Raw genomic sequence first — 21,456 nt, 5'->3', positions numbered from 1 at the left:
TTTTCCAATTCTTGGCAAGTTTGAAGTTCATTGCAATTTTACTGTGGATAGAAATCTTTCCAAAGGGGGAAATCACTGTACAAAGGAAAACCTTTAACCCATCTCTCTCTCATGTGATTTGAACATAAAATAATTTTAGCAGCCATGTATGAATCTGGACATGATTTTTAGTTGTTGAATACTTCAAAAGCACTTTCAAGAGGGAATTGTTTTGCTTATTTGTGATTCCAAATCAAATACACAGCAAGATTTGGGAAAATTGCAACAGGAAGTAATCTCAATTCTATATAGCCACTGATCTTGAGCAGAAAAGTTCAATTTTTATGAACAAAGGAAAAGCAGTCTCTTTTAAGTTATAAATACTAAGCAGTGTACACATTGTCTTATTTATTAAAATGAAGGATCTGATTATAAGTTCATTGTCTGAGCTGCATTCCTAGAATCATTTTGAAATTGATCTAGTCCTGAGACATGTAATACAACACATTACATTTTATAAGAATACCCACTTGTGTAAGTTATTACACTAATAACTATATAGTGACCACATTAGATCTTGCAAGTTTATTGTTGTTTGGTTTGTTTTTTTGCCAGTCCTGGGGCTTGGACTCCGGGCCTGAGCACTGTCCTTGGCTTCTTTTTGTTCAAGGCTAGCACTCTACCTCTTGAGCCACAGCACCACTTCTGGCCTTTTCTGAATATGTGGTACTGAGAAATTGAACCCAGGGCTTTGTGCATGCAAGACAAGCACTCTACCACTAAGCCATATTCCCAGCCCAGATCTTGAAAGTTTGTAAAGCCTGTTTATATTGATTTTTCCTTTATATAGTTTTCACAAATCTGCGAGCTAAATAGTATTCCATTTGTGTATAGATAGTAAAACATAGATTATTGAGTTGCTCGATAAAACACAGTGCTAGAAGTCATGTCTTTGAACTGAAAATCTGGTGCTTTTCCCTTCACATTCGTGTCTGTCTTATGCTGCTTTGTTGCCTACACATTATCCTGTTGATTTCATTGAAGTTCATAATCCATTAAAACTCTTGTTTTTCTTAGAATGAAGAACTTGTTATTTTTCTGATTGTGTTTATTGTGTATAATATGTAGTGACTGAAGATAATGTATAATTTCTGAATATGTAATCTGACATTCATATGTCTTTAATCAAGAAATATTCAAAGTAACATTCAGCACAATATAATTATACTTTGAAGTGTTAAGAGGATTTGAGGTAACTCCAAATTACTTGGAAAATTATCCCCATTATATCTGAATAGTTACAGTCCAACTATAATGGCTAAAACTTTACCATTGTCTGTATAGGTCACGTATTAAGCAACTTAATGGCTTTATATTTGCAGAATACATTTTCAATACTACTTTTAAAATATACATATTAAAATATTTAATTCTATTTTTATCATTAAGGTATTATATAGAGGGGTTACCATTTCATAAGTCAGGTAATGAATACATTTGTTTTTAGACAATGTCACCACTTCCTTCTGTTTTTCTGTTTCTCCCTTCCATCTCTGCCCACACGTTTTCACAGGTCATTTTCCACGTAGTGTATACTAAGTAGTATGATTGCATTTGTTCACCCTTCCTCCCTCTCTTTCTGAGTTCCCTTGTCTCCTAAATAAAACCCCCAATGCAAAATCAAACACTACTATCATCAATAAAATCCCCATGTTTCCATTCCCTGGAATTCAGTTCAATAAATAGTATTTCATATGTTCAGAGAGGTTACACCTTAGTGTTCCTCCCCTTAAGATATTCTCCTTTAGTGTGACAGTTTGTGTGTGAATGCCTGGAGTCAGGTATAAGTTATCATGTCCACTTATACTTTAGGTCTAGTTTCCACTTATGAGAGAAAATGTGTGCCATTTGTTTCTCTGAGCTTGGCTTACTTCACTTAGCATGATTTGTTCTAGGTCCATCCATTTCCTGGCAAATGATATAATCCTATTCTTTCTAATAGATGAGTAAAATTTCTCTCTCTCTCTCTTTCTCTCTCTCTCTCTCTATATATATGTTTATATACATATACATACCGAATTTTATTGATCAACTCATCTGTTGTATGGCATCTGGGCTGTTTCCATAACTTGGTTATTGTGAATAGTGCAGCAATGTTCTGGGTAGATTCCCAAAGGTGTTGTTATAGCTGGGACATCAGCAGGTTTTATGTTTAGTTTTTTGAGGAACCTCTAAACCACTATCCAGAGTGATTGTACTAGTTTACATTTCTACCAACAGTACAATAGGATTTCTTCCCCTCCCTTCCCACCCCCCACATCCTTATTCGCATTTGTTGTTTGAATTTTCAATATTGGCCATTCTAACTGGGGTAAGATAGAATCTCAAAGTAGTTTTTGTTTGCATTTCCTTTATGACCAGGGATGTTGAACATTTCTCATGTGTCTATTTGCCATTCATAATCCCTGTAAGAAATCTCGCTTAAGCTCCTGTGCCCATTTATTGTTTTATTAGGTTTTTTATTTTTTGAGTGTTAAACTTTTGAGTTCCTCGTATATTTTATATTAGGCCTTTGTCAGATGTATTGCTGGTAAAGATTATCTCCCAGTCTGTTGCCTTGCTTACTAGTTTCAACACTATTTTTTAATAACCTTATTATTTTTAATTATTTATTTATTTGTGTGCAGGTTCTGAAGCTTGAAATACGGGCCTGTCACTGAACTTTTGTGCTCACTCTACCACTTGAGACACAGCCAACTTCAGTCTTTTTCTGGTTGATTAGAGATGAGTTTCACAAATGCTCCTGCCCAGGCTAGCTTTGAACCTTGATCCTCAGATCTCATCCTCCTGAGTAGCTAGAGTTACAAGCCTGAGCCATGGCCCTTTTAAATGTTTACAAAGTAACTTCCCTTTCTTTCCCTCTGTTTATCCACCTCTAATCCCACCCCTCTCCCTCTCTCTTCTCTTCTTCCCTCCCTGAGCTTCCCTTTTTCCTCTTTCATCTCCTCTAAAAATTACACCTAAAATTCCTGAAAAGAACAGCCATAGCACTGAATGAGTTTGAGAACTATGAAACATAAAACATTCAAACTTTTCATAAATAATAGGATTTGTAAGGGAATTTTTTAATGATATGCTGGTTACTGTACAGAGTACATAGATCTGGATGAAAAAATAAAGCATAAATTGTCTGTTTTCTCCTTTCTGTTATCAGATGAAGCAACCCTTAATTAGATCACAGTTTGCTTGTACTTACAAAGATGACTACATGATAAGCAAGGATAAATGGAATAATACTAATTCTGCATCAAAGCCTTTATGTGCTCTTCAGGAGGAAAATGACCTTTCTGGTAATTGACTTTATTTAAGCAATTAAATAACAATTTAATTCTTATCTACCAATGGATTTGTTTGTTGACAGGATAAGAGATTAAATTTAGGGCCTCAGCCTTGCTAGGCTCCAAGTCCCCAGTCTCCACTTGTTTTTAACATTAATAATACTAGATTATTCCTGTAAAGTACTTAAAAAATAAAGGCTTATTACGTTTAGCTCTGGATTTATTTCAGAACTTAAATCTAAGTAAAAACTTAAGAATAGAAATAGGCCCCAGTTTAATTTAGCTTTACAGATTTGAGAAATAATTAATAGCATTTGCTTGAGAATTAAATGTATATGTTCAAGAAATATTTATTGGTAGGGATAAGTAGTAAGTAAAATGAAGGCTGATATGATAACATAGCTGTGGTTATCAGTCATTTAATTGGTTGGAATTATTTTACTATAAAGCATAAATATTTGAACATCTAGTCATTTAAAAAGTTCACCTTAGGGCTGGGGATATGGCCTAGTGGCAAGAGTGCTTGCCTCGTATACATGAGGCCCTGGGTTCAATTCCCCAGCACCACATATACAGAAAATGGCCAGAAGTGGCGCTGTGGCTCAAATGGCATAGTGCTAGCCTTGAGCAAAAAGAAGCCAGGGACAGTGCTCTGGCCCTGAGTCCAAGCCCAGGACTGGCAAAAAAAAGTTCACCTTAAATTACCATGAATACTACTACTAAATATTATATGATTTCTTTCTCCTTTTTATTTTGCATAACAGAGGGTGTGTATTCATCTTTTGGAAGATCAATAATGGAAACAAGTTCCAGCAATATTCAACTGGACAGAAATAAAAATAACCAAATATTAAGAAAATCAAGTAATAAGGAAGGAAGTAAATGCTCCAAAAGGAAACAGGTGGACTTAGATGGTGAAAATATTGTCTGTGATAAGGGAAATGAACTGCCTCAACATAAAAATATTAAAATACCTAAGACCCTGAATGAGCCACAGAATAAATTGAGTAACAAAACAGTTCAAGCAGCAAAAGGAGGCAATAAGCTTACTGCCAAGAACAAACTGATTCCTGGCCAGACAAAGTTAACTCAGTTTTTCAGACTATGATTTTTGTCTTTTATATGCTTTAACTTTATAGATCCAAAGTCATGTGTTTTTGTTTGAAGTATTTGTAAAGTTCTTGTGTGAATACCATTGTTTAAAAAATATCAATAAGACAAAATTATGCAGAATTTTCACAAATTTTAATGCACAGAGAAAGCATATCATTTCGAATACTGATATATGTTAATACTACTTTCTTACAAGATAGCCATTTAAAGCAATACACAAGTTACAGTAACGCCAAGGGCTTTCTTCTCATTGACAAAGGATTTTTCCCTCCTGAAGAGACAGTGTGGACCAACAGGTATCAGACTTGCCAACAAGGTCGGTAGACTCTTCCCAGCATACACCTGAGCACTAAATGGAAAAAAAAATATTTAAAGCACTAACATTATCACATCGAATTAAGAAAGTTACACATCTATTATATAACTAATTCTGAGTAAACTAAAGTCACAATTACTAGGTACTTTGTAATGCCACATTTTTGACAGAGGTCACTTCACATCAAGTGGAACTGAACCATGGTGTGATTCAATTTTGTTATGATTAGATTCAAATTCAGTTAATAATCAGAGTGCTTTCTTATGGTATTAGACTGTGAGAATTGAAGTTTTAAAAAGGCTACTCACTGTCAAAATCTCTCCTTCCTATAGGAAACTTAGCTGAGTTTTCTTCATCTCCAATTTCTCTCTTTTCTTGTGTGGAGTCAGTATTCTGCACTCCATTTTCAGCTGGAAAAGCTACAGATCCTTTTAGTGCAAGATAAGGCTTTATAGCCAGATTGAGCGGCAGACCATGGTTTACGAAACTATGTTTGGAGCCCACGTTCTGTAAAGAGGAGGTTGGTTTGTATTTCAGCTCTTTTTACAGAAAAACTTATAACTCAATTAGATACCATCCTTAGCAATCAATTCTGAAATACTCTGTACTGTTTTGACTCCAAAAATACCTTAGATACAAGCTTATTGGAAAAAAAAAAAAAAGCACCCCTTTGGCTAACAGGTATTCTTTAGGATAGAATAGCTACCAGGTGCATATGAAATTTCATCTGCTATCTTAATGCTTATTGTAAGTATATTTGCATATATTTCTATTGATAAAATTAAACTGCCAATTTTACTTTTCAGACAATTTATAATTTTATTAAAAAGAGTTACATTTACATTGCAACAAAAGACAAGTGATATTGCTACCCACCTTTGAATTTTTGTTTTCCTCATTGTTCATGAAACTACTCTCATCATTTTTGTATTGTTCCAGAGAAGGAGAAGCAACTGATCTCTCTGCAGTATCTTCCTTTTGAAAGGCTTTTCCCATCCTAAATGTATTAAATACCATGTCATCTTCTAAATTGCGTATGGGCTTGGAGGCTGAAAGTAAAATACCCTGAGAAAACAAAGAAAAAATTAGTATTAATACATAGGAAGAGAGACTCATTTTTGCCGTTCTCAGTATAATTTTCGCATAAAGTAAAACAGGATGTGTGAAATGAAAAATTTTACAGTCATCCTGCTTGTGAACTGATTCCCTACCTTTATATATCTTCCAGTTTGAATAGAAACACTTCAGAGACTTAGACTTCCATCATTTTAGAAATGACTCATCAGGGGAGGCTGCCTTTTGTATAGCTGTTAATACCTACATTGTTTTGGTTTTAGTCTAATATTGTTTATTTTGGCTTTGAATTTTCTCAGAATCTGATTAAGATCCTTGGGAGAAGACTTTCTGTTGGGCAGATTACAGTCTCTTGAAAATGGGTTGTTATTAAGGAAGACCACAGGACATCAAACTCTAAATGTTATTGTTTTCCCTCTATCTTCTGATTAAGATATTAAGACTCAACTTATTTCATTGAAGGATTATAAGGATAAAAGTTCTATTTTCTTTAAATCCTGATTAAATTGAAATAATCTTCAGAAAGGGTTTTCTTTTATAAATACTTGAGATTGTTCTTGTGGATTAAAGTATATATATTCATCAGTGCAAACAAAAAGTGAGTCCTACTTCATCTAAAACTTGAATATGTTTTCTTATTTACAAAAGAAAATACTGCAGTAACATGCAGAGTTTAGCAGTTAATGAGTAGAAAGTTCATGAAAAGAATATGTGCCCCATTAATATTAATTTTGGAAGTCGCATGAATTTTAATCATATATTTCAGAGTTAATGGATTTTTCTACTGTCAAAGTAACCATATGTTCATGAAACAAACCTATTAACTATATTCAATTGGGCAATACTTGATTGAATACATTTTTTTATCATTGTATATACATGTATTGGAATTGATTGAATACATTTTGTACTCATTGTCATGTATCAAATTGTTCTGCAATTTTCCTTTGTTATGTTAACAGTAGGTTATTCTAGTTTCATGAGGGGAAACTTTTTTTCATGTTCTTTACTGTTAAACTACTCATGTTTGCTGTTACCTTGGTATAGTATTTATAAAACATTCAGCATATCTGGTCCTTTTTTTTTTTGCTGGTCTTGGGGCTTGAACTCAGGGCCTGTGTACTGTCACTGAGCTTCTTTTGCTCAAGGCTAGTAGTGCTGTACCACCTGAGCCACAGTGCCACTTCCAGCTTTTTATGTTTATCTGGAACTGAAGAATCGAACCCAGGGTTTCAGGCATGCTAGGCAAGCACTCTACCACTAAGCTACATTCCCAGCCCTGTCTGTTTCTTTTTGAAATGGTTTTATTAATGTACACTATTCTATAATTTGTCCATAAAACTTAAATATATACACAGGTGCACACACACACATATATTTTTGGCCTGAGCACTGTCCCTGGGCTTCCTTTTGTTCAAGTGAACACCCTACCACCTAAGCCACAGTGCCACGTCCAACTTTTTCTGTTTGTATGGTCCTGAGGAATTGAACCCAGGGCTTCATGCATGCTAGGCAAGCACTCTACCTCTAAGCCACATTCCCAGTCCCTTAAATATGTTGGGTTTTTTTTTTTTGGAGGTAAACACAGTATGACTTAGTAGACAAATGTCTTCTAAGTGTCTTTACAGACAAAAACTATGAAACGTCTGGCTTTTTGTGTTTAGAGGTTCCTCACCTTTCTGTTTTGAAACAGAGTCTAACCAAATTGCCCAGGCTGACTGGTGCTCATGATCCTCCTGATTTAGCCTCTCAAGTCCTGGAATGACTGTGTGTGTGTGTGTGTGTGTGTGTGTGTGTGTGTGTGTGTGTGTGTGTGTGTGTGTGTTATACTTTTCTTATTGATAATTGCCCTAGTTTGTTCCCCATGGTTTGAAACCTATTCTAGAAGTGTCTGTTTAATCTATAGAAGTTATTTGTTAATGGTAGCCTTTTTTTCCTCAGCTGCTGTTCTGGGAATGTAATAAATATTAATAATTATGTATTTTGTTTTAAGTTTCCACTGGTGGAATTGGTTTGGCTGATCTTCGCTTAAAATTGGGACACAATCCAAACCATTTTGATGGTTTAGAAAAATTAGTTAATGTTTTCCTTTATTTTGCTTAAACTGTCATAGCCTCTGAACGTTATGAGGTTTTCCCATAACCATTTAATTATGGAGATAGTTTCCAATTTTCTTAAATGATAACTTAAAAAAAAGTTGGTTGCTCTGATGTGCAATGGAGCATAGTAGATTTCTTTTTCATTGATGCTGAAAATGAAAATTCCCCAAATGGTAGGAAGGAACTTTGAAGATGAAAAACTATTGCCAGATGGGATTGGGTAATTCAGAAGACCTGGGGAGAAACACAAATGTGATGTTTATTTTCTGAAGAACAACAAATAATACTATGTATTTGTAAGTCACCTTATTGAACTCCTTCCATTTGGCATTAACCCTGCTATATATTGTTCACTACAATTCAAATCACAATTGATGTGTTATAACAGCAGAATTTTTTAATGGCTAGTTTCATGTGTAAAAATGAAATGCAAGATTATTAATTTGTATTATAAAAAGATAAAGAAAACCTAGAAGTCCTCCTCAAATTTCTACAGTGAATAACCTGTATGTCTTGACCTATATTCTATCATTAATATTTTATGTGTTCCTGTAATCCTTCTATCCCACCATTCATCATCTTAGTTTTGAATGCATTTCAAACTGTATTACAGTTTGCTTTATATTAAATACTTCAGTATTTACATAAAATAGAATTTAATAATTATTTAAATTTTAGGTAAAAGTTACAGAAAATTAGGTGCACACATCATAAATATATGTATATACATCTGCATTTTGACAAATACATATGCCTCTGTAAATTTCTTTCAAGATATGTTAAATCTTACTGCTTCATAGTTTTTCTATATCACCTTCCCCCTACTATTCCTCATGCCAACATTCTGCTTTGAGGCAACCACTTTCTAATTTTTCCATCATGAATTAGAAATTAAGTGCCATATGTTTGAATAATGTGTGGTTTAAGGTAGCAGTCCTCTCACAAACTAGAACAGAGTTTGAAGTGAAGATAATGACTATGACATATAGTGAGATTCAGCCACTTACAGATCTAAAAGGTGTATTTTACAAAAATCATTGAAAGATGGGCTTGTTTCTCAATAAATCCTAAGAGGAATACCAAATGAACTCAGAATAAGGAAGGAGTTGCTACATGTGAGAGTAGGAATTAGTAAAATAGAAATGACTCATACAGTTGAATATTGAACAAACCAAAAAGATCAATAAATTATTGGCTTACAGTATGGATGATCAAAAAAGAGAACTTTTTCAGTAATGTTGGTAATGAAAATGGAAACATTAATTTTTGAAGACAAATTTAAAGCCTAGGAAGTTAAAATTATGCACAGTTGTTTGCAAATAAATTTGACAACTTTGATGAAATGGATTACAAATTGGCATAGTTTTCCTTTTAATGGCCAGATAAGCAAATATTTCAGGATTTCTGGGCCATATGACCACTTCTCCTTAACTCTGCCATAAATAATGTATAATGAATGGCTATAGCTGTGTTTCAATAAAACTTTTACAAATACAGACAATGGCTTTCTGGCCCCTGAAACAGACAAATGCTATTAAAGAAAGGACAACACTGGCAAAAACAAAACAAAAAAAAAAAAACCACCAAAAAACCCTTAATATTTTATGTTAATTAAAAGGAATAAAATTCTTTATCACAAAATTTTACACTTGGTTTCACTGGTAAGTTCTATACATCTGCACAAAATCTTATAAAATCACCTTAAGAAAACAGAACAAGACAAGTACTTTGGGTTGTGGAAAGAGGTAGATTGGGGAGATATTGTTTTAAAGACATAGGATTTTCTTAGGAGTAATTTCAAGGAATCTTGTGCAGTTTTGTTACTGGTTCTTAGCAGGGCATTTGTACACTTAAAAACTGCTAAGAGAATCTATCTACTTGCTAGGCAGAATTCCATTTTCCAGAATTTCACTGTCTTTTTCTGTGTGTTTCTACGTAGAGTGAGAACTGCATTTTGAAAATACTTTAATTTTCACAAAATAAACCCCAGTGAATTTTACCAGTTTAATTGAATAAAAGAAGTTACCAGTGGCGTTGCTCCAGTGGTAGAGCTGTTGCCTAACGTGGGAGGCCGTGGGTTTAATCCTCAGTACCACATACATACCTACAAGTCAATTTATGTGTCAACAATTAAAAGGGAAAAACAATCATCTCAATACATGCAGAAAAGCACTGGGCTCATATGGTGAGAACTGGGAACTTTTGATTTTGCCATGTGGTAGCCATTGATGACCTTGATAAATCAGTTTCGGTGACACCAAGACTGAACCCTGATATGAATGGACTTAAGAAAAATGAAAAATAGTAAATGGAGGCCATAAATAAAACCAGTATGCTAATTATCCTGAGGATTGTAGAAAGGTTGTGTTGTGCCCAGAAGAATTGTGGCACCAAGGGAAGATTACTGTTCAGAGATGGAATATACCGTATGATGATAAGACAGGTGGTATTGCTGAATTTGTGTAACAAGTGACGGGTTTATGTGCTGTTGACTGTGGAATGAAAAAAGCATTTATTCCCCTATCCAGCTCTTAAATATGTGTGTTGGTAGTGAACTGGAGAAGGATAAAAATACTTCTTTTTTTTTTTTTTTGCCAGTCATGGAGCTTGAACTCAGGGCCTGAGCACTGTCCCTGGCTTCTTTTTGCTCAAGGCTAGCACTCTGCCACTTGAGCCACAGCGCCACTTCTGGCTTTTTCCATACATGTGTTGCTGAGGAATCGAACCCAGGGCTTCATGTATACAAGGCAAGCACTCTATCACTAGGCCATATTCCCAGCCCCCCAAAATACATTAATTATCCAAAAAGCATAGTACAAAGTATTTAGAGATGAATGTTTGGAGGAAGAAGATGAACAGAGGTACTTTCACCTGGATGTACAGAGCACAGGGTGTCTAGATTCAGTCCTGGCATTCCCTTAGAAGAGGGTTGAGTCACTGTTATGTAGTTGTCAGGGTAAGGTAGTAGGCATTGTAAGCCTCTCAGAAATCAACAGCAGAATTAGGTTATGCTTTTGAAGAGTTTAAGGAAGAATCTTACCAAGTTTTCCTGGGCTACTCTTTATTTCATCTTTTTTTTTTTTTTTTTTTTTTTTGGCCAGTCGTGGGCCTTGGACTCAGGGCCTGAGCACTGTCCCTGGCTTCTTCCCGCTCAAGGCTAGCACTCTGCCACTTGAGCCACAGCGCCGCTTCTGGCCGTTTTCTGTATATGTGGTGCTGGGGAATCGAACCTAGGGCCTCGTGTATCCGAGGCAGGCACTCTTGCCACTAGGCTATATCCCCAGCCCTCATCTTTTTTTTTAAAATTTAATTTTATTGTCAAAGTGATGTATGGTTACAGTTACATATGTAAGGTAGTGAATACATTTCTTTCTCTCTCCTTTTTTTCTTTGCCAGTCTTGAGTCTGAACTCAGAGTCTGAGCACTGTTCCTGGCTTCTTTTTGCTCAATGTTAGCACTCTATCACTTGAGCCACAGAGCCACTTCTGGCTTGCTTTTTCTGTATATGTGGTGCTGAGGAATCAAACCCAGGGCTTCATGTATGCAAGACAAGGACTTTACCACTAGGCCATATTCCCAGACCTAGTGAGTACATTTCTTGTCAAACTTTTTACCTCCTCTCTCATTTTTCTCCCACCTTCCCTCCTCCTCAGTTCCACCTCCCTCCCTAGTTGTAAGGTTAACTTCCAACATAATTGTCTTGTAAGTATCTCTGTTGCATTGGTTTGCCTTATATACTTTGCCTCACCATTTTGATGTCCCCATCCATAATTCAGATAAACATATATACAATAACAAGGGTACCCAAAACAAATAGTGACAATAGGGGCTAAACCATAGGGGAAAATGCAAGAAAAAGGAAATTTCAAATAGTACATTAAAAATGACAACGATGAAAAACCACTAGTTTTTATATCTTATAATTCATTTCACTTGGGGGCTGGGGATATAGCCTAGTGGCAAGAGTGCCTGCCTCGGATACACGAGGCCCTAGGTTCGATTCCCCAGCACCACATATACAGAAAACGGCCAGAAGCGGCGCTGTGGCTCAAGTGGCAGAGTGCTAGCCTTGAGCGGGAAGAAGCCAGGGACAGTGCTCAGGCCCTGAGTTCAAGGCCCAGGACTGGCCAAAAAAAAAAAAATCATTTAACTTAGCATCATCTTATATGATCATATGTACATAATCAGTGAGCTGTTGTGATCCTCTGCTAGGACTATCCTAGACATATGCTAATCATGAGGGAAAACAGTCTTATGTTTCTTTGGGTATGGCTCACTTCAGTTCTGGGCTACTCTTTTTTAATTCATTTCTTTATTGTCTAAGTGATGTACTAAGGGGTTACCGTTTCATATGTAAGGCACTGTGTACATTTCTTATCCAGTTTGTTACTCTTGAACTGAAGTTCTTCCTGCCTCTACCTCGTGAATAGCTGAGCTTGCAGATTAGTGCTACCCCATCCAGCTTCAGAAGAGAGATTGAAGGGATCCCCCACATAGCACAAACTTGTAGGAAGTGCTCAGAGACTCCTCATAAGTAGGAAACTCAACCAAGAGTGGTAGAGGCAGTAGTTACACTTTACTTCTTGAATGGGGGTAGATAGGGTGTCTTTTCATGGCACTCAGTACAGAGGGCTTGCAGGATGGAAGAGTGGGAGATATGTGAGAGGTGTTATTTCACTTTTAGTCCCTACATATACCTTCCTCTTTTACTTGATTATATAAGAATTAAGAATGCTGGTGGCTTTGCTGATTCCTTGTATCATATTATCAGATCAGCTGGTGCTGTGTCATCTAAGAAATTAATAAAAATAGTTTTAAAAATGAGCAGTGAAGTGAACATCCTCAATTTTTAGAGTTTTAAGTTAATAATCTTGAGAACTTTCTTAATTCTATTTGTATACATCAAGGTATAAATAACATTAGGATTCACATAAATATACTTGAGATGATTCTATGGTTCTAGTTGCCTTCTATAGGCAATTCTTGGATTTTATTTTGATTCTTAACAATATTGGAGTCATCTGAAAGTATGCTTCCAGAATAACAATCTGATGATAGCTTTCAATGTTGACTTACCAACAAGAATTGTTAAAGGTATACATTGATTCATAATTTCAGGTTTCATTGCTGTTATTTATGGTAATCCTTCATTGAATTTTCATTGTTGTGCATGTAAGCAATCTTATGTTTGTACTCTCATGGCTGGTTTTGTCCCTCAGACATTCCTACTGATTATATTGAGAATTCTAGACTCTCAAAACATTTTGAAATACAGTGGTTTCCACAGTGTAGGATGAATGTGTGATTCATTTGTTCTACTTCATGTTCTTGTTTGTGATAGAATTAGGATCAGATGAAAACATCCAGTCTTTTCATTTTATGTTCATTCCATTGTTCTTTATTGCCATTTCATCTTTATTCATGATACTCTCTGCTCTTAAAAGTCCCTCAACTTGTCTACCCATCCATCTAAACCTACAGTCTTCTTCATGATCCTTTTTGCAGCTTTCTCTAAGTACTTAGTTGTTAGTCAAAGCACTTATTATTGCAGTTGTGCATGGTCAGTATGTCTCCAGAAAGTATTACTGTAGTGATAGGCAATTGATACAAATGTCCTTTACAGCATGATTTATGCCTTTTTTACTAAAAGTGTATTGTTACTACTTCCTCTTTCATCACTCTCTTTCCATATTGGTTGGCCCTCTTTCTATTCTTATGACCAGTCAAATTCATTTCTGGCTGAAGACTTACCCTGCATTCCCTCTGACAGCAGCTTCTTATAATGTGTTCACGATTACATCGTTGTGAGGCTCAGCCCAAGTATCCTAATTTCTAACTGCTTCCTTGACCTCACTGGCTAATGGAGCCCCCTTCCCACCCATTCCCTAATCCATTTCATTAAAATTTTTTCTCAACTGTTTCTCTCTGAAATTAGTTTGCATGTGTATTGTCCATTTCCAGAGGGCAGGGACTCTGTTGACCCTTCTCCTTTTTTTTTTTTTTTTTTTTTTTTTTTTTTGCCAGTCCTGGGGCTTGGACTCAGGGCCTGAGCACTGTCCCTGGCTTTTTTTTACTCAAGGCTAGCACTCTGCCACTTGAGTCACAGCGCCACTTCTGGCCCTTTTCTATATATGTGGTGCTGGGGAATTGAACCCAGGGCCTCATGTATACGGGGCAAGCGCTCTTGCCACTAGGCCATATCCCCAGCCCACGACCCTTCTCCTTTTTGAAGAACACAATCTGGCACACTATAAGCTTTCAGTGAACACATGATAAGTTGTATATGAATGATTTTTTTTTTGGTTAAGAAAGCAGATAGTGCACTGTATGACGCTTTATATTTTGGTAACCTATTTATTACATTCCTCAGAGTGCTGTAACAAATTGCCATAAACTTGGTGGCCTGAAATAATAAAGCCAGTGCTTCCGCACTTCTAACTTGGTTACTCAACTCTAGGCATATTGGGGTATTTGCTGTTCCTTACATATGCAGGTTGCTTGAACTTGCTGTTTCCTTGCCGGAAACTTTCTTCAGACTCCTGCTTTGTTTTCCCCTTTACCTCCAAGTCTTGTCTCAAAATCATCTTTTCAGTGAGGCCTTCCCTAGCTAGTTTATTCCCTCACCATATATTCTGGCCCCCTCCCCGTGCTTTATTTTTCTCTACAGACCTTAATACCAGGAAGTATATAAATCAACCTTTAATAAAATGAATAGAGATTTTTATGGAATAAGATGACAATGAGGTAGTGTTGTGGAGTAGTACCAGTAACATTTAATTGCCAAAATCAGAATTGTTTTATATTTTTTTCTACCCCATGGGGACATGAAAGGAGTTGTGTCATTTAAATCTCTTGTAGCTATTCATTCAGCAAATGTTTATGATGCATCTAGTAATATGTGTCAGACAATGGTCTTGGCACTGGTGGTTAAGTGGTGGACAAGACAACCTCAGGGTTTTCTGTATGGAGCATACATTTCTACCAGAATAGGCAGTTATAACTAGAATCTCTACGTTGCAGGGAGTGTGGTAGCTGTTTAAGTAAACTGATGAATTGCCTAATATGCAAAGTTACACTAACTTCTCAAATATTGACGAATCAGAGGCACCAAAACCTAGACAGTAATTTATAGTTGAGGTCTACAGACACCATCAAAATCTCAGTGCAGTTAATAAATTGAGTACTGTTCAGGCTGTTGTCCATATTTCTCTTGTTTCTGACATAGAGCAAAGATTATGTCAGTTGCCCTGTGGTTGAAAGCCACAGTTATTCTGGAAGTATATGATTGCCATCACTGAGTAATAACTGATGCAGTGTATGCCAGCCAAAGTCTTGCCAATGATGGAAAGAAATGATGTGTCCTGGCAGTTGCTAAAAATCATGTTTTTTTTCCTTGTTGGCAGTCTTACGTTTTGAAGCCTTCCTATGTCATGAGGTGTATGAATATGCACTAGGAGACAGAACTCATGTTGTCACACCCATTCAAAAAGCTCTTATCTTCATATAATTTGAAGCTAGGCAGATGCCTAATAACTATTTATGATGCTGCTACTGATTCTAATGTTGTCAATGAAGTTTCATAGAAAGTTACCGAAGTTAAACTGGGAAGACTGCAGATTTGCTACTGTTGATTATCTGCTTTTTATTTCTCTCTTCACATCACCAAGTCTTACCCTGTACATTCTAGTGATTTTCTTTAATGTGAAAAGAGCTCTGAAATGTACTTTTTGTCTAAAGTTATTTTTTTGCTGATATTTGCCACTTTATATATGTACTTTTTATTGTTGGACACTCCATCTATTGTTATTCATAGTAATCAAGGTAATTATTCAGTTAATATTAAGCAAAATAATAGAAATTCACAAGACACACTGTTTTAGTTTTCCTGTGCCAACAAGAGTGTTGAAATAGTCTAGTGACTCCACAATATTACTGCAGACTAGATTTGGTCTTCTTTCTTTTTGACAATATTTATTTATTTATTTGCCAGTCCTTGGGCTTGGACTCAGGCCCTGAGTACTGTCCCTGGCTTCTTTTTGCTTAAGGCTAGCACTCTGCCACTTGAGCCACAGTCCCACTTCTGGCTGTTTTGTTTTATGTGGTGCTGGGGAATTGAACTCAGAGCTTCTTGTATACAAGGCAAGCACTCTTGCCACTAGGCCATATCCCCAGCCCTTGATATACTTTCTTTTGCAGAGACACAAGTGCGCGAGGAGGTAACAAGTTGGATAAAACAAACCAAACATGCTATCACAGTATCTCATCTGAATACACTGGATACTGTATATACTGGTTTTAGAACTAGGGAAGTGAAAGGGAATATCAAAATTGAGAGACAAAGGATAAAAAGACAAACAACCCGAAAGCAATACTTGCAAAACCATTTGGTGTAAACCAACTGAGCAACTCATGGGGGGAGAGGGAAAGGGGGAGGAGGAGGGGGAATGAGGGAGGAGGTAACAAACAGTACAAGAAATGTACCCATGGCCTAATGTATGAAACTGTAACCTCTCTGTACATCACTTTGACAATAAAAAAGAAATAATAAAGTTCACACTGCCTTACATATATATGTAACTGTAACTCCTCTGCACATCACTTTGACAGTAAAGAAATAAAATAAAAAAAGACACACAGTAGCTGTTGCAACTCCAGACATCTCAAATTCCTGGCTGGAGAGACAGAAGGGGAATAAGGGGGTCTATACCTTGAATCATCATGTTCCCGTAAAATACTTTTTTGAAAATTCTATCCAGTGGCTTCTGCCTACTTCTCACAAAATTACTCCTAATTGGATGGTGAGCCAGAAAATAACATTTAGCTTGATCCAGCTAGCATCTCCAATACGAATGAAATTCTATTAAAAAAAAAAAAGAAATTAGGGCCAGAAATTGTAGCCAGGCATGGTGGTATATGCAAGTAATTCCAGCACTAGGGAGATCGAGGCAGGAAGACTGGACTATACATAGTGAAACTCTGTCTTAAAACATGGAAAAAAAGAGGAGAAAATAAGGAAAGAGGGAGACAAGAAGGTATTGAGGAGGAGGAAGAAGTAAAAAAGGGAAAAAATTGTGTTAGTAGCATAGTCTGACTCACTGCCTAGCAGCTATTATTGTTGGTGAGCAGTGGGTAGCTGGAAAATCTTCACGATTCAGACGACCCTGATGCGAAATTGCTGATGAGTCAGTGTTTGTGAATGAGTTGAAGAAGTGGAAAGCTTAGAGAAGTGTGGTTCATGAAGTATCTTTGGTAAATTTTGTTACTAAAATACTAAGTGCCTTTGATTAAATTTAATCAAGTGTTTTCTATAACCTGAAGTATTAAGTCATGACATGCCAGGTGCCAGTGGCTCACGCCTGTAATCCTATCTTCTCAGGAGACTGAGATCTGAGGATCATGATTTGAAGTCAGCCCGCACAGAGATGTCCTTGTGAGACTCTCCTCCAATTAACCACTCAAAAACAAAGTAATGCGGTGGCTCAAAGTGGCAGAGCACTAGCCTTGAACAAAAAGAGCTCAGGGACAGCACCCAGGTCCTGAGTTCAAGTCCCAGAACTGATCCAAAAAAGTCAGGAAATTAAAAACAATGAAATACACAGTAGGGACCCAATCTTTTAAAAAAAGTTTTATTGTCAAGGTGATGTACAGAGGGGTTATAGTTACATATGTAAGGCAGTGAGTGTATTTCTTATTATACTTGGGCCCAATCTTGTTGAACCTATCTTTCTTTAGCAGAGTCCATTGTGTGGTTCCCTCATTAATCGAAATGACTGTTAGACTAACAAGAACGATGAAAGCCATTTTATGAATTATGGCAGCATGTCAACTAGAATTACTTATTTGTAGTTTTGTTTCTTCACTTTGAAAAAAAACACAGCACGTGCAAAATTCCTTTTTTAACAATGGATACAACCAACAAATATATACATATGAACAATATTTCATGAGATTTTTTTCCCATTGTGTTGTAGAGAAACACATAAAACCAGAAAAAAAACCTCCACATACCTATATTTTAATGAGATAACTACTGTCCCAGTGAAAAAACAGAATAGTTCCATGTTTCACAAGCCTCTGTATATTCAGGCTGTATCTCAAACACTACCTGTACCGCCTAAATAATTAATATTATTGTTATTTTTATAATAATTTGTTCTTTGAATTCCTATGTGAGCATATTGTTAAAATGTATATATTTACATGCTGTAATTTGGTCTTGCCTTTAAAAACATTTTTGATGTGACTAAGCCTCTCTTCACACATTGATTCCACACCTATCCTTTTCTTTTTCTTGTGGTTGTACTGCTGAAGGTCCCAAGATAGCTGACATGTAGAACTTCCCAAACAGAAATTTTCTGATCATATACTCACAGTAAAATCCAACCTACTTCCTCTGTTTATTTCATGCTGATTGGAAGTAGTGTTCAGGAAATTAGTAAGACTCAAGAGTCTTTGACAAGAATCTAAGTGGTTTCTTAATTTTTTTTCTTAAGTCAAGAGGCTTTTCCATTATCAGCTGTTGATGCTCAATTATTTGGGAGTTTGAAATGGTGGTATTCTTATCATTTTTTTAAATTTATTATTTAGAATACTTAAAAAAAGACATGCTTCCGGAACTGGGAATATGGCCTGGTGGTAGAGTGCTTGCCTAGCATGCATGAAGCCCTGGGTTCGATTCCTTAGCGCTACGAATACAGAAAAAGTCAGAAGTGACACTGTGGCTCAAGTGGTAGAGTGCTAGCATTGAGCAAAAAGAAGCCAGGGACAGTGCTCAGGCCCTGAGTTCAAGCTCCATGACTGCCAAACAAACAAACAAACAAACAAACAAAGACATGCTTTATCTGCTGTTTTGTTACCCAGGGATACAGCTTATACAAGAAATACATGAAAAATGATTTTAGTTTTTCCTTCTTAAAATGATATTCAAAATAATAAATGAGTGCCTTCTTATTCTCCAAAGGTGGTCAATTCATTTGTTTTCTCTAGATATCTATAATAACTCACAAGTTTAAACATACCTGATATGTTCCATATACTGATATTATAGTCAACAATAGATTGAATATATGGTATTCTCATAAGATCACAATGAAATTCAAAGATTTCTATTTCCTAGGTGTTGTAGCCATTATAATGCCAGAGCACATAGCATTAGTAATACATTTCTTGTGTTGCTAAGGCACACAGAACAGTGCCACTTGTACAGAGGTGTAGCACATTATATATCTATTACTTGATAATAAACTGCCTTAATATTAATTTGTACACTGACTTGACCATCTGAGAAAATATCCCATACATTCTGTGGGGAAAAAATTGAGAGCAGGGCCTTACATCCAAACAGAAAAACTTATTTTTGAACAAAGATATAATCATTAAAATAGTATGATATATGCAGGAATAGAAAAAAATGGAATGACAAGCTCAGAAATGTACCCACATCTTCATTGGAATTTACATTAATCTTGTTTAATATTCAGATAACTGAAGAAAAGTTGTTTTATCCAATGGCTGTTGCTTAGATAATGGTGTAAACATTAGAGGAAAACTAGACCTAGAGCCCTGTCGTTTTAGAAGAGAATGGTTCAAATGTAATGTATTTTCTCTATGATTATCTGTATTATGAATTTCTTTTTTGTGTGTGTGGCCAGTCCTGGGGCCTTGGACTCAGGGCCTGAGCACTGTCCCTGGCTTCCTTTTGCTCAAGGCTAGCACTCTGCCACTTGAGCCACAGCGCCACTTCTGGCCGTTTTCTATATATGTGGTGCTGGGGAATCGAACCCAGGGCTTCATGTATACGAGGCAAGCGCTCTTGCCACTAGGCCATATTCCCAGCCCTGTATTATGAATTTCTATTAGACCTTGTTTAGAAAAATACAGACTATAATTCGGGCCCTGATGCCTCACATGAGTGCTTATAGCTAACGCAGAGGCTGAGATCTGGGGATAATGATTCAAAACACGGTCAGGCAGAACCGTTCATGAGACTGATCTCAAAAGTGAAATTGTAGCACACGTAGTATCGCACTAGCCTTGAGATAGGGGGAAAATCAGTTGGCCAGTGTTGTAGATCTGACTCCATCTTGATTAGGAAAACATGGTAGGAAATGTTGCGGGGGGGGGGGGGGGGGAATAGAGCTGACTTCATCTTTATTATTAGGTCAACCTGACCCCAAAATTCTGCTTTTGTAAATGGCTTGCTTAACTTGTTATTTGCTCTACCCCCTGTGTCAACCTCCTACATCTGTGCCACACTTGCTCATTTGTTGTGTGCTCTACCCCCTGCGTCAAGCCCCTACATCTATGCTATGCTTTTACCTTTATAAACCCCAATTTGAGGACTGCTCGGGGTCACGGTGGCAGCTCCTGAGTCTACCCTGTGTCCCTGGCCAGTCAGCCCGCTTTTCACTGTCGCAGTTCAGCTCCGAGTCTGTGCTGCATCCCCGGCCGGTCAGTTCACTTTTGGCTTCCCCAATAAATCCATCTTTTTGCTTGAGATTGTCTCTGAGTGATGGACTCTTGGAAGGATGGGGAATCCCCTCCCTCGAACCCCATAACATTTCTAACCCCATAACAGCCCGTATCTGATTGAGAAGTTTTGCATCTATATTCACCAAATAGGTAGGTCTCTAGTTCTCTGTTTTTGATGAGTCTCTGCCTGGTTTTGGAATAAGTGTAATGCTGTTTTCATAGAAGGAGTTTAGTAGTAATCCTTCCCTTTTGATTTCATTGAGTTTCAAGAGTTTCAAGAGTACCGGTGTTAGTTCTCCTTTAAAAGTCTTATGGAATTTCACATAAAACCATTAGGTCCTTGGCTTTTTATGGATAGAAGGTTTTCTAGTGCCATTTCAATTTCATTACTTGTTATGGATCTATTTAATTGGTTTATATCTTGGGTCAGTTTAGGTAAATTTGATGTTCTCTAGGAATCCAACCATTTCTGCCAGATTTTCCAATTTATAGGTGTGAAGATTCACATAGTATTCCCTTATTATATTCTGAATTTTGTTTGCATCTGTTATGATGTTCCTTTTTGCCTCTAATTTTATTTATTTGGGTGATTTCTGTGTTTCTTTCGGTCAGGTTTGCTAAGGGCCTGTCAATTTCGTTAATTTATTCAAAGAACCCACTTTTTGTGTTCTTTGTTTTCCTTTAGTCTGTAATTTGTTTATTTTGAGTCCAATTTTTATAATTTTTTTCTGTCTACTGGTTTGGGGGTTCTTGTTTTTCAAGGAGTGAGAGGTGCATCTTTAGAGTATTGAGCTGAGATTTCTCTTAATTTGTTGATGTTGGCACTCATAACTATAAACTTTCCTCTAAGTACTGCCTTAGGCTGTATCTCAAAGGTTCTGCTCTGCTGTGTGTTTGTTTACATTGAATTCCAGGAACTTTTGGATTTTGCCTTATTTCTTCAATGACCCATGGGTTATTCAGCAATGTGTTGTGCAGTTTCCATGAGTTTGAGAATTTTCTGCAAGAGAAATGTCAGGCCCAGAGAGACAAAAGTTGCATATCTTCTTACAAGCTAGAATTAATT

General features: G+C 36.6%; 2 protein-coding genes across 8 annotated transcripts in view; one reads left to right on the top strand and one right to left on the bottom strand.

The window, feature by feature from the left end:
• The window catches only part of LOC125359410 (PARP1 binding protein), a 43,457-nt gene extending 38,108 nt beyond the window's left edge, over positions 1-5,349 (top strand). For all 7 annotated transcript variants that reach the window (XM_048357175.1, XM_048357162.1, XM_048357153.1 and 4 more), the window contains 2 exons: positions 3,194-3,329; positions 4,082-5,349. In XM_048357175.1, the coding sequence (XP_048213132.1) occupies positions 3,194-3,329; positions 4,082-4,425 (480 nt within the window). In that variant the 3' untranslated portion in view covers positions 4,426-5,349. The remainder of the gene's footprint in view (positions 1-3,193; positions 3,330-4,081) is intronic.
• Positions 4,545-6,361, bottom strand: Pmch (pro-melanin concentrating hormone). The gene is made up of 3 exons (XM_048357219.1): positions 5,623-6,361; positions 5,055-5,253; positions 4,545-4,779 (listed from the first exon to the last, which is right to left on the bottom strand). The coding sequence occupies exons 1-3, from the start codon at positions 5,860-5,862 to the stop codon at positions 4,730-4,732; spliced, it is 489 nt and encodes a 162-aa protein (XP_048213176.1). The 5' UTR covers positions 5,863-6,361; the 3' UTR covers positions 4,545-4,729.
• Positions 6,362-21,456: the final 15,095 nt, after the last annotated feature.

Source organism: Perognathus longimembris, chromosome 1, assembly GCF_023159225.1.
Source record: "Perognathus longimembris pacificus isolate PPM17 chromosome 1, ASM2315922v1, whole genome shotgun sequence".
In the NCBI taxonomy this organism is placed as follows: domain Eukaryota; kingdom Metazoa; phylum Chordata; class Mammalia; order Rodentia; family Heteromyidae; genus Perognathus; species Perognathus longimembris.
The sequence above is the reverse complement of the archived record's forward strand: the minus strand, read 5'-3'. Positions and strand labels throughout refer to the sequence as shown.

Excerpts from the sequence above, each read along its gene's own strand:
- Pmch (XM_048357219.1), bottom strand. The coding sequence starts at position 5,862 with ATGAGTCTCTCTTCCTATGTATTAATACTAATTTTTTCTTTGTTTTCT. Across the intron at positions 5,254-5,622 it reads AGGAAAACAAAAATTCAAAG|AACGTGGGCTCCAAACATAG; the intron begins GTGGGTAGCAAT and ends TCCTCTTTACAG. Across the intron at positions 4,780-5,054 it reads AGGAAGGAGAGATTTTGACA|TGCTCAGGTGTATGCTGGGA; the intron begins GTGAGTAGCCTT and ends TTTTCCATTTAG.